The following is a 12304-nucleotide window of genomic DNA, read 5'->3' as shown; positions in this document are numbered from 1 at the left end:
TAAAACCTATATTTTTTTTAAATATTCCAAGTTTATACTTATCCTAGAGGAGAATAGGAAATATAAAATAATAATGCATTTTTAGTTACAAATATCCTATAAATAAATTTATTCTTACGTTAGCTCTCTTCCATTTTTACATCAAGACAACCATATTTTTCTAAAAGTTCCTGTTTTTTCCTTCTTAATAATGCTTCTTCTACATCTTTCTGAGATGGGACAGCCACATGCGATGTCTCCATTGGTTTTTCATTTTCTTCGTCTTCTATCCTCTTGTCATCAGGCTAGAATAGTTAATGAAAAACATTAATTATAAATTTAATATTAATTTATTACAAAATTATAAGTTAGTACATACGTCTTCTGGGTAAATATTTTCTTCTTCCGTCGTCTCCTGGTCTCTATTTTCTTCTTTGTTTCTTTTCCATTCATCAACCGCTTTCTCTATTGCTAGAAGATCAAAATTTATAATGATTATTTTATACTACTCAAGTTGCATTCAATCATTTCAATGGTCCTTCTATTAACATGCTTCACAAAATAACAGCCTACGCATGTCCCACGGCTGAGCTAAGGCCTCCTTTCCTTTTTTAGGAGACAGTTTGGAGCTTATTCCACCACTCTGCTCCAATGCAGGTTGATGGAGTACACTTGTGGCAGAATTTCAGTGAAATTAGATTATTTCATTATTATCTATATTTTATAACTGTACTACTAATAATAATAGTTGTGTAAAGTTTTATTCCCTAAGTATGGTTGGTTGTGAAGTTTAACATTCAAACTTTTTATTACATAATTTATTTTTAGGGCAATTTTACACCATATTTGTTGTGGGTTTCAATTAATCAAAGTTAATTATTTATGTATAAGCGATGATATAGCTTCCCAAATCGCCAGTTTATACGTGATAACTTATTACGACATTATTTTAAAGTTTTAGGTAAATCCAAAGTATGATTTATCCTAACTCATCCATAAAACTACCAAAAATCGGTATTCCAGTGTAATCACAAGGATCCATCCATCTATCCACGATTATCTGCGTAATGTCGGTGTAAGGAGTAGTTTATATGTATATATATTTATTCATTATAAGTTGCCGAGATGGCCTAGTGGTTAGAACGCGTGAATCTTAACCGATGATCGTGGGTTCAAATCCACTGAATTTTCATGTGCTTAATTTGTGTTTATATTTCATCTCGTGCTTGACAGTAAAGGAAAACATCGTGAGGAAACCTGCATATATCTAATTTCATTAAAATTCTGCACATGTGTATTCTACCAAACCGCATTGGAGCAGCTTGGTGGAATAAGATCCAAACCTTCTCAAAAGGTAGAGGAGGCCTTAGCCCAGCAGTGGGACATTAACAGGCTGTTACGTTACTATAAGTTTACGATAGCATAATCATACATGATGGCAGGGACTAGTGCTTGCTTAGTAGATGCATATTCACTTAGTGTCAGCGTCTACTTGAAAGAGACAACATACCTTCTTTCTCTGCTTCCTGTTCTAACGGCAGCAGCAGTCCGTCGTCGTCGTCTCTGTACCCGTAGTAATCCGCGTCGACGTCACGCATGAGGTCGGCGCGAGTCCGTCGCGGCGCCGCGGGGGGCTCCTGCTCGAACAGCTCACGGACACCTATATACAGAACATCAAAATTAGTGCCTAAAATACATGTATTATAATTAACTATTTTTTTTTAAATTGAAAACACTAAAACTAACAGAAGAAAACGGTACTAAAATATTTTGTCTTTGTCTATATATATGTATCCTATTGGACGTACTATTGGAATAGGAGTAAAGACAAATAAACGACATAGACGCAATGTCATTAGTTGAGATCTTGAATAAAATATGATTTTCTTGAGAACTTTATGAAAAAATTGGGATATCGAACGTCGGCGAAGTTGTTATCGAAACTTTGATAGTAACTTTAATGTAGATGTAAGTATTTAAATTGAATAGTGTTGTATTATAATTTTCCGTCCGTAACAGCCTGTGAATGTCCCACTGCTGGGCTAAAGGCCTCCTCTCCTCTTTTTGAGGAGAAGGTTTGGAGCTTATTCCACCACGCTGCTCCAATGCGGGTTGGTAGAATTCACATGTGGCAGAATTTCAGTGAAATTAGACACATGCAGGTTTCCTCACGATGTTTTCCTTCACCGTAAAGCACGAGAAGAATTATAAACACAAATTAAGCACATGAAAATTCAGTGGTGCTTGCCCGGGTTTGAACTCACGATCATCGGTTAAGATTCACGCGTTCTTAACACAGGGCCATCTCGGCTTCTTAACATTTATTGTTGTATTATAAATAAAAATATATTAATCAAGAACTGTTTGTGGTGTACAATATAGGAGAGCTAGCAGCAAATCGCATGGAATATGTAAATCTAAGGTTTGTTTATCTCTACACCTTCAATTGGAATAGGCTTAAGATATAAGTATATATAACTGACAAAGCTTAGTAAATAAATGTAATATGTACCTGGTAAGTCTTTAGCGGCTCCGAAATATTTATATCCCCTGTTTCCCGGCACTTCTTTTCCGTCTTGATCCAACATCCTTGGTCCGACGCGAGCGTGATCGGGCCCGCCGAGCGATTTTATTTGTACTTCCCAGTGACGTTTCTCCCGCATCAGTTTATTGATCTCATCGTTTAAGTCTCGAATACGAAACTCACCAAGACCAGCTAAAACATCAAACAAGCGTTTGAAATATATAGAGGACGTTTATTGATGTATTTTAATAAGTCTAACAACGGATATACATGTGTTTTTTTAATTTATAGGCGTACGGGCTGATAAAAGTGTTCACCGCTCCCTATAGACCTTGGCGCCATAAGAAATATTAATTATTCCTTACGTGATACATCGTCAATGCGCTACGACCCTTATGAACTAAGATGTTATGTCCCTTGTGCCTGTAGTTACACTGGCTCACTGATTCTTCAAATCGGAATACAAAAATACTAAGTATTGCTATTTAGCGGTAGAATAAAAATAAACTTTTACTGATTTTTGCAAATCCACTGGTCAGCCAGTACCACTCGCCATTTACCTTACCACCAAACCGGAACAGCATTTTGCAGCACGTTGTAATGCTGATTTGGGTTTAAAGGATTATTAGATAACCTTTCATTACAGGACGCAATAAGCAGCATTTAGATGTTAATATTTTTTCAATGCAAAGTCTATGGGCGATTTCCACTCACCATCAAGAACCATTGCACGTCTACCTTAATAAATAAAAAAAGTTTATATATATATATATTTCTTATCCTATGATATTATGTCTTCTTAAAATAAATTAAACTTAGGTAGCTAATTACATTAAACAAATTCCATCATATTATTTTAAGTTCAAATAAAACATGAACGAAAATGAATGAATATTTATTAGTTTGTTTTTTTATATTGAGTATCTTGTTTCTATTATTTATTCTTTTTTGACTTGGTCCCACTTTTGGTTTTGCCTTTTTTATTTGTTAAATTAGATTTGCTTTTCTTCGCTTTCTTTTCCTTCTTCGTGTCGGATTTAGATTTGTCTTTTAATGTACTAGAACTGCATTGCTGAGAAATGTGATTGTTATCAATTATCCGTTTATCGCTTGGAGCCTTTGGAGTTACGAGTTCTATTTCGAGATCAGTTTTTTTATCGCGCGTTTCTAGTTTCTTGCCTATTTTTAATATAAAAACATCTTGTTGTGGGTGAACTTTCTTTTCCATATTAATTGGGACGGGGCAGTTGGATGGAGTGACATTTATTATTTTTCTGTCTCTGTTGTCATAACCCTTATACGTGTATTTCAAATTTGTTGAATACGTATTTGGACTCTTATCTGGATAGCTCAACTCTCTGGGTAAGCCAAATTGTATTTGATCACCGGTATTATAAGGTGTCTCTTCGCATGAACATAGCTCTTGTATTCTATCATATTTACCCATCCTCTCTATTTTAGTCGTTTTCGGGACTCGAATTTTTAACTCATTTGTATTCATTTTTGTAAATATTTCATCATATTTTGCCAAATCATCTGAAAATTATAATTTTATTTTTTTGATTAATTTTCGTACCATAAATTAATTGATTTTTGGCTGCCGCAATGGATACTACAGTGTGTAAGTTTGTGCGCACAAAATGCCCTACACAGCCCCGAATTCAGCCTAGACCTACAAGCCTAGGCATCCAGCCAAAAATAATATTATAACTTTGCTCTAACCGCTTCGGAATAGAGGGGGCCTTCAAAGTGCCTGGAGCTCTAATTCCGGGCCTGGCACTGTCTATACTCATATAAATCCCATCAGATTATCGGGCAATCCGACTTAACCGGAGAGAGATCAAGTGCTTTATGTACTTTTCGAGGCACGGGAGTGTAACACTGCCAACTTCCTAACTTCAAGTTTCCTAACTTCAGTATTACTTGGCAGAAATAATACGACAAGTAAATAAAAGAACGGTAATTATAAATACAATACCTTGTTGATATCTATGAATGTAGTCATTCTTGTTTAAATATTGTTTAGCGGATCCTTGTCTGCTTGATAATTGAGATAGCGGACTTTCACAACCTCTCGCTGACGCCGTGTGAGTACTTTTCGGTGTTTCCTTTCTCGTCAGAGTATTTTCATCTAATAAGATTTTACCCTGTCCATCCATTTCAACATTTTGACACGAGTACATTGACATTCCATTGTCTTCTTTCGTCAAAACTGAGGTACATTTGGGTTTTGAGGAAGCGCAAAACGCTGTAGTGATTTCTTTCCCAAGGAATGACATCCGAGTTGCTAACTCAATAATACCTATAGAATCGCTGTGACCGCTATCGCCACAAGACAGATAATACATATTCCTGTTTAGTGGAGTCGACGTTGTACACATTATATTGTCGTTTGGTTGCTCCTTGGTCCACTTCTTGCAGAGTTCCTCTCGTAGCTCTATGAACTCTTTTGTATAATCTATTTTCGTTTCGGCAATTTTCGAAACACAATTTGAACAAGGTGGTTGTTTAGTTAATGTCAAATTAATGACGAAATCTTGAATGCTACATATCTTATCATATGTCATGGCGAATAAGGCTGATTTCCCAACATTAATATCGGAAAAATCATCAATTTTTCCATATGAAGAATCATAGAGGGTTATCGGTGGTTTTCCTAAAAATGTCGCTGCAATAATCAAGTTATTGTAATCTAACTCAAAGCATTCACATTTCATATTAATTTTGTTAATTATGATTTCAATTAAAAAAAGGTGATACGGAAAATTAACATCTTCTTTTTGACTTTTTAATTCTTGTTTTGTGCGAACGATACCTTCAGACAAGCTTTTTATCGATTCCCGCAAGGCATTGGCTTCATCTGTTAGTATTTTACTCATGTTTGATATTTTATTTATATTGCTGTAAACAGGTGTGTCGTGTAAGCTTTCCGTATTTTCCGTAGGTTCTTCAGGCGATTTTGTTATTATTTTATTATTATTATTCCGACCATTAGGACTAGATAATGAATCCTCTCTCAAGTTCTCTTCGTTTTTGTTTTTAAAATCTTCTCTTAGACTTAAACTTTTATTTTCCACTTGTACCGGTTCCAATGATTCATTTTTGTTACTTCTTTGACTTTTTAGTGACAATTGAACTGAACCTTTAATGGACGACGCAGGTATAGTAGCGATTGGTAATGTACGAAGAGTACTGGCAATAGATGATTGTTCTTTAGGCGACTGAACCTTTTCTATAGGCATGACAGGTGTAATAGGGGGTTCAAAATCATTTCTTGATCTGATGCTCGGTTCTCTTGGAGACTGAGAATATGATGACTTTGCTTCATTCACTTGTTCTTCAGCCATACCGATTTTTTTGAATAATCTGGATCTTGATAGTAGAAAATATTACGACTTTACATAATTTTGTAATGTTTTTATGATGTGTTATTACCACCATAGCCTAATAGATTTTTATACATTTGAATAATGTTTTTTTTTTTAATTCATATAATATGCCTGTTAAATTAATTTGCATTATGGCTTTATAATGTAACTTACCATTTTGAATTTGTGCAACTTTTTTTGCAATTTCTCTGACAATTTGAAGTCTCCATTTCTCTGCTTGTGGTAGATCATTACACTCAGATGCAAGGTAAGGGCGACGCTCTCTTTGCCCGCCTGCTTCTTGTACTTGTGCAGCGCGCCAACGCGCCAATGTCGTCCTTTAAAAATACAAAACTTGTGCTTCGATAGTTTCCGCTTTTTAAAAGCCTTAAGCTTATTAGCATATATTGATGAGTAAATTTAAACTTAGAATTAATTTGACTAGTTCTAGTAAATTAATTATGAACAAATGATACATTAAAAATTATTTGTGGCTTTTTGTAAAGTTTAATATAAATCAGAAGTTTTGAATACTTTGCTAAGTTGAAGCTTGATGCTTGTTTGAGGTGAAAAAATAAATAATATTTTCTTTCATTAAACACCATCCAATTAAAGGATTACATTGAATCATTGAATAAATGTTTGGCACAAATAGAAAATTTTAGATAATATTTGGGATAATTTGCATTTGGTAACTATTAATTTATGAACTTACATAGCTTTTTCTGCATTCCTTGCCTGTAATGAAATAACAATATTATAATATATAACTATCGTTTTTATTAGATACAAAAACAACAAAACGCAACTATAAATAGTTAAACTCTTTAAAAAACACATTATTGCGTGTAAATAAAACTGAATTCAAGAAGATATTATTGTTTCAATACTATTATTTAGAGTTAATACAATTCTTTTACTTACCATGTTAACTTATTGTTCTTAACTAATAATTACAATTTATAGTTACAAGAAAGTTATATTTTCCAAACAATGCTCTCCTAAGGCTTGCTTTGACATTGACAATATGACACTTTAAAAGTGTCAATGCTGACATGTGACAAATGTTTTCATAAGATTTTCGGAATTCAGAAAGGCAAAAGCATTTCGTCATACGGCTGTTTTCATCCAATCAAACTGACGACAACTGTCAGGTTAATCTTATTCATGAGTAATATTTATGCTTTGTTGTTGTAAGGGATTTTGATGAATAGTTTTGCAGTCAATACAATTATCATGATGTTACACTGACGATATTTTTAACATTGAAATACTGTTAAATATGAGTTATGACTGTAGTTATGACTGTGTGTGACACTTGACAGACGGCACCTGCTGTCAGTGTTGTTATTATTCTGTTGTTTTCTTTTCTTATTCTAAAAATAAACAAATGCATACTCGCATAGTGTAGCTAATATAATTTGTGTCCTCAAAATTAAAAACAATTATCCTGATTACAGTACAATTTTTGAGAATATAATATTTGTTCTAGCTTATTAATCATGCCTTTAGTGAATTCAAGTAAACACATATCTTATTGGGCGAACTGTCCAGCCGATATTTTACTAGTAATATTCAGGAAATTGGATTTTAAATCTTTGTTAAACTCTATGTTTGTCAATAAATATTGGCTCGACGTTGTTGAATATTATTGTCAAGTAAGGCTGTATTACTAGTTATTAATACAAAACAAGACTATCGAATTAAAATGTGTCATTGACAAAATTTATTTTCTATAGCATTTTAATATCTGGGACAAGTTGATAGAATATGGAATTGATAATAAAGGCTTGTCTTTTTTTGAAAAATCTACATTAGGCTGTAGAGATATAATTCAAAGTGCTCAGCGATGGTATAATGTTAAAAATGCAGCTGTCTGTTGCCGCCATCATTATACATTTGAACTTATTAGAAGTGTTTGTGTTTATAAGGGTAATAATAAAATATTTAAACAATAAACAAGCTTTATATATTCATTACATAAATAATACTTCATATAATATATTTATTTTATTGATGTAAAGTGTTTATTCATTTTAGATAATCTTATAATTGTGACAAATGAGGCTGTCAAGTATTTTGCTCTAGAAAATTTTATACTTATGAAAAATATAAACACAACATGTAAGTTAAAGAATAAAAACCAATTAAGAAAACTATAACTTAACTATAAATAAATGTATGTAAAATGTATTTATTTTCATTCATAATAGAGTAAGGAAATAGCTTGATAATTTTCTGCTGTTGGATAAATGACTTGTCCCCAATCTTTATTTAGTCTAGATAAATAATAATCAAAGTCTTGATAAAGAATAAGCCTGTTTCATTTAACAGCCTGTGAATGTCCCTCTGCTGAGTTAAGGTCTCCCTTTTGGAGGAGACGGCTTGGAGCTTATTCCTTAATGCCTGAAAAGTATTTTAATTTGATTACATGGAAAACTCAGTTGTTCTTACCATTTTCAAATATACAATTTGCAACCTTTAAATCTTTTATTCCACAATCTCATATTCTATATAATTAATCATTATATTTTAATATAAATTTATGTTTAAGGTCTTGAATATGATGAAAATAGTTCATTAAGTGTTAAATTGAGTCTACCAAAGGATGGTGTGATTGGGTACAATGTGCTCACCCTTATAAATAAATTACATCATAAAAACTGTGATTGTACTCAAGTAAGAAAAGCAATTCTTTATGATATAAGTTCATTCAAGTAAGTTGTATGATAACATTTATGCATTTTCAAAAATATTAATCATTAGTTACTGTTCGCAGCTTCAGTGTTAGGTTACCCTATGTTTTTAAAGGTTTCCATTACATGAAAAAAAAAGTATTCCTTTCTGTACCCCTGACAAAGTGTATGCAAAATTTTATAATGATAGGGTGAGAAGTTAAGACTTGTAAGCGTAACAAACAAACTCACTTTCTCTTTTATAATATTAGTAATATAATGTCCTCCAGACCGATTTCGGCCACGGCGGCCAATTTCAAGAGAGATTAGCCAACTACGCAGGAGATATAGTGCACAAGTGTGTGCGCAAACACAGGTGCACTCTCTATTCCCTAACGCTTATAATCCAATGGGACGGCAATCCGACACAACCGGAAAGAGTTCAGGCGCAGGACCAACGGCTTTACATACTTACCGAGGCACGGGTGTGTACACACTTCCAAATTACAGACTCCGGGATGCTACTGAGAATTTTCTGACAGGAAAACCCAATAACTTTTTTATTGGCCCGACGACCGGGAAATCAACCCAGGACCTCCGGGTCTGCGGCCTTACATCAAGCCACTAGACCAACGAGGCAGTCATTAGAAATATACATATAAGATTTGTAAAGGAAGGCCGTGTAATTGAATAGAAGTTATTTAAATGTGGATAACTTGACGCAAAAAGTGATATTATTCATTCACGTTTTCTTCTAATTTATTAACGTTTTAGTTATTGCATCATCTGGACAATATATAAAATATCTAAATAAGGTAGTCGCCAGGTCTAAATTGGATAATCCATCCAATGGTCTCCGAACGTGCCACAGATTATTAGTTTCGCTTTATAAATTCTAACGCCCTTCGTCCAAAGATTTATAATCTTAATTTTCGTGTCATATTTCGATATATGCAAGAGCATGTAGATTTTAGAACTGCATCTTTCATCGTCATCATGCTTTTTATGTATTTTCTTTTGCAACCTCAAGACTTCAACTAACTGTTATCATCTAATTAGTACTATAGTATTCGACGTTCAGTTTACTCTCTATTAAGTACTTATTGTCGTCGTAGTCGTGAAAAAAACCGTTACAAACCAACCTTATGTTTCCAACCAACCCTATTCCAATAGGAGTAGGAGTAAAGGTAAACAAACCGTCGATTTACCAAAATAACATGCGATTTTCTAATTGTTCTGCTGTATTATGCACTTTTAACGGTTCTTAATATTTTACTTTCATTTATAATACAACACTATTCCACTTAACTAGTTATAACCACATTAATTTAACTTTCGAAGTTCCGCTTACAACTTAGCGGACATTTAAAACGCCATTTTTTGGCGAATCCATAGTGAATATCATAGACTAATATATATCTCGACCAGTGATGCGATATCTTTTGATATCGGTGACCAATGATTTCGGTGTCAAAGTTGTTTATTTGGGTTTACTCCTCTTGTGGTTGGAATAATAAATAATTGCTTTTCAGGGTGTATTCAAATTGTTGCTATGTTATTGATATAAAAAATGTTTTGTGGGTATACAAAGCTGATAAATGTGAATGGGATGTTAAAGTTATGGCAAAATATTATGGCAATAGAGATTCCATATGTGGTCTGCACATACACCAGGAGGAAGTTTATGTTTTACTAAAGAGAGGAGATGTTCTTCACGTCGATATGGCTTGCAAAAAGATTGAGAAAGTTTTTGAGTTGGATATTCCCATGTATTACCTGGATACGAAGCCATACATGTTTGGGACCTTTAGTGCGCTCTGTGCGGGTGAGTTTGTCTTCATTCTGGCATTTTTTACTTGATGAAAGGGCTTTGCTATTCAGTCGAATGTATTTATATATTAGAAGCATGATAAAATGGTTAGTGGTCACCACCGCCTATATACATTATTGTTGTAAGAAATATTAAACATCCCTTACATCGCCAATACGCCACCAAACTCTGGAACTAAGATGTTATGTCTCTCGTACCCATAGTTACACTAGCTCACTCACCTTTTAAATCGGAACACAGCAATACTAAATACTGCTGTTTTGCGTTAGTCTGATGAGTGGATAGTACCTACCCAGATGAGATTGCACAAAGCTCTACCTCACCTAGTATACATAAAAATGACGTACGCATAGTTTTTATTTTACTCCATCCAATAATTGCCATTACTGCACAAGCGAAAGCACAGGATCAAGTATACGCGACTTTTACAAATGTGCAATAAATATTTGTTATTATGTATATAAATGACTGCAATTACATATATAAAAATATTTCCTTCAATAAGTGTCTGCTGAAAAAGAGTTCCAAATCCACTCGCAAAACCGTGGAGATCAAATAGTAGCTGCTTGTCCAGGGCTCACGTGTGTGATGGAACATGGGCCCGTCTTGGTACTGGGATACGAAGATGGCAAGGTTTGGACGGCAATCTAATAATCGATCTCTAAAATGTTTCACCTTTAGTGCTTTTGTCCCGCTGTGACATATTGATGAGCTGTTACTGTATATGAAGAGCCGTGACGGCCCAGTGGCAAGAACACCTGAATCTTAATCGCAGATTGTGGGTTCAAACCCGGGCAAGCAACGCTGAATTATCATGTGATCAATTCATGTTTATAATTCATCTTATGCTCAGCGATGAAGGAATTGCGAGGAAACGTGCATGTACTCGTTGAAAATTTTGTCGCATGAATATCCTCCAATCCGCATTCGAGCGGCATGGTGGAATAAGCTCTTATCTCTTTTTAAATAATAAATTTTTTACTGTGTATTGTCTTAATAATTTAGGTCTATAAACATTTTTCGTCTACGGCTATATTGATAAAATCAGTAGGAAGTACGTGGCGATCTCCTTAACTTTTAAATTATAACTTAATAACGGACTGCTAACAGATTAAATATTTTATTTAACAGTTTTTTTTATGTTATTCATTCCATCAAAAATATTCAAATTTATTTTTATTCTTAATAAACCTTGTCAGCTTGTTTCGGTTCTGCACAATCTGCCGACACTCTTTGAATCCGACACTCTCTTTGAATACTCACATCAAACAAATTGAACAAAAATAATACAAGCGAGCAAGAATAAATAAGGATAATCAACGGATTTTAAAAAGAAATAGGTTATTATCATATAAAATAACTTTACGAAAACTTAAATCGTTTATTATTATTTATTCAGATCGAAATTTTCCTTACGAGTAATTTGATCAAAAAATTAACGTCGCCAGAGCTACGATTCTACTTACAAAACTACTCAGAAACTTCGATAAACAAAATCACCGCATTGGACGTGTATGAAGACGAAAATGCCCACCATCTCTTCGTAACCACTGAGAGTGACATCTACGAGCTTTTGATATACGACAAATGACATACTATTGTTTTTTGTCTAATATATATATATATATATATATATATATATATATATATTTAATAATTTTGAAGCAAAGGTGGTAATGTTTAAGAAAAAAAAGCAATAATAAAAACGAATAATAGTAGGTTTTTTTTTTTATTATTCTTATCATATTGTTTTTATTGTGGTTATTATTATTTAAACATTAATTGTTCAAATTTTTTATTAAAGTAAAATATTTTTTTTGTATTTTTTTCATATTGTAATTGCTTACATATAGAAATTCTGGAGCAATTATTATTTAGCGGAATATTAAGTAAGCAAGTATTTTATAATGTCCAAATCTACTTCCGG

General features: G+C 33.4%; 3 protein-coding genes across 3 annotated transcripts; 1 reads left to right on the top strand and 2 right to left on the bottom strand.

Moving 5' to 3' along the window:
* Positions 1-84: 84 nt before the first annotated feature.
* On the bottom strand, positions 85-6905 carry LOC126768403 (pre-mRNA-splicing factor ISY1 homolog). The gene is made up of 7 exons (XM_050486432.1): positions 6796-6905; positions 6587-6609; positions 6046-6209; positions 2492-2695; positions 1490-1639; positions 359-450; positions 85-284 (listed from the first exon to the last, which is right to left on the bottom strand). The coding sequence occupies exons 1-7, from the start codon at positions 6796-6798 to the stop codon at positions 120-122; spliced, it is 801 nt and encodes a 266-aa protein (XP_050342389.1). The 5' UTR covers positions 6799-6905; the 3' UTR covers positions 85-119.
* LOC126768398 (uncharacterized) lies at positions 3394-5974 on the bottom strand. Its single transcript, XM_050486426.1, has 2 exons — positions 4482-5974; positions 3394-4039 (listed from the first exon to the last, which is right to left on the bottom strand). Exons 1-2 carry the CDS (start codon positions 5848-5850, stop codon positions 3438-3440), a joined length of 1971 nt encoding a protein of 656 aa, XP_050342383.1. The 5' UTR covers positions 5851-5974; the 3' UTR covers positions 3394-3437.
* Positions 6906-7202: 297 nt separating the features above from the next.
* Positions 7203-12025, top strand: LOC126768401 (uncharacterized). Its single transcript, XM_050486428.1, has 7 exons — positions 7203-7529; positions 7611-7803; positions 7912-7995; positions 8426-8588; positions 10079-10371; positions 10883-11010; positions 11777-12025. The coding sequence occupies exons 1-7, from the start codon at positions 7374-7376 to the stop codon at positions 11966-11968; spliced, it is 1209 nt and encodes a 402-aa protein (XP_050342385.1). The 5' UTR covers positions 7203-7373; the 3' UTR covers positions 11969-12025.
* Positions 12026-12304: the final 279 nt, after the last annotated feature.

This window comes from Nymphalis io, chromosome 5 (genome assembly GCF_905147045.1).
Source record: "Nymphalis io chromosome 5, ilAglIoxx1.1, whole genome shotgun sequence".
In the NCBI taxonomy this organism is placed as follows: Eukaryota; Metazoa; Arthropoda; class Insecta; order Lepidoptera; family Nymphalidae; genus Nymphalis; species Nymphalis io.
This window is presented reverse-complemented; position numbering and strand designations above follow the sequence as displayed.

What these genes read in the sequence shown, in the direction of transcription:
- LOC126768398 (XM_050486426.1), bottom strand. Translation starts at nt 5,850, where the DNA reads ATGGCTGAAGAACAAGTGAATGAAGCAAAGTCATCATATTCTCAGTCT. An exon ending in CATTCATAGATATCAACAAG is followed by an intron (nt 4,040 to 4,481) that starts GTATTGTATTTA and finishes TATAATTTTCAG; the next exon opens with ATGATTTGGCAAAATATGAT.
- LOC126768403 (XM_050486432.1), bottom strand. An exon ending in AGTTGCACAAATTCAAAATG is followed by an intron (nt 2,696 to 6,045) that starts GTAAGTTACATT and finishes TTGATGTTTTAG; the next exon opens with CTGGTCTTGGTGAGTTTCGT. An exon ending in ACAGGAAGCAGAGAAAGAAG is followed by an intron (nt 451 to 1,489) that starts GTATGTTGTCTC and finishes TTGATCTTCTAG; the next exon opens with CAATAGAGAAAGCGGTTGAT.
- LOC126768401 (XM_050486428.1), top strand. Translation starts at nt 7,374, where the DNA reads ATGCCTTTAGTGAATTCAAGTAAACACATATCTTATTGGGCGAACTGT. An exon ending in GAAAAATATAAACACAACAT is followed by an intron (nt 7,996 to 8,425) that starts GTAAGTTAAAGA and finishes TTTATGTTTAAG; the next exon opens with GTCTTGAATATGATGAAAAT. An exon ending in TATGATATAAGTTCATTCAA is followed by an intron (nt 8,589 to 10,078) that starts GTAAGTTGTATG and finishes ATTGCTTTTCAG; the next exon opens with GGTGTATTCAAATTGTTGCT.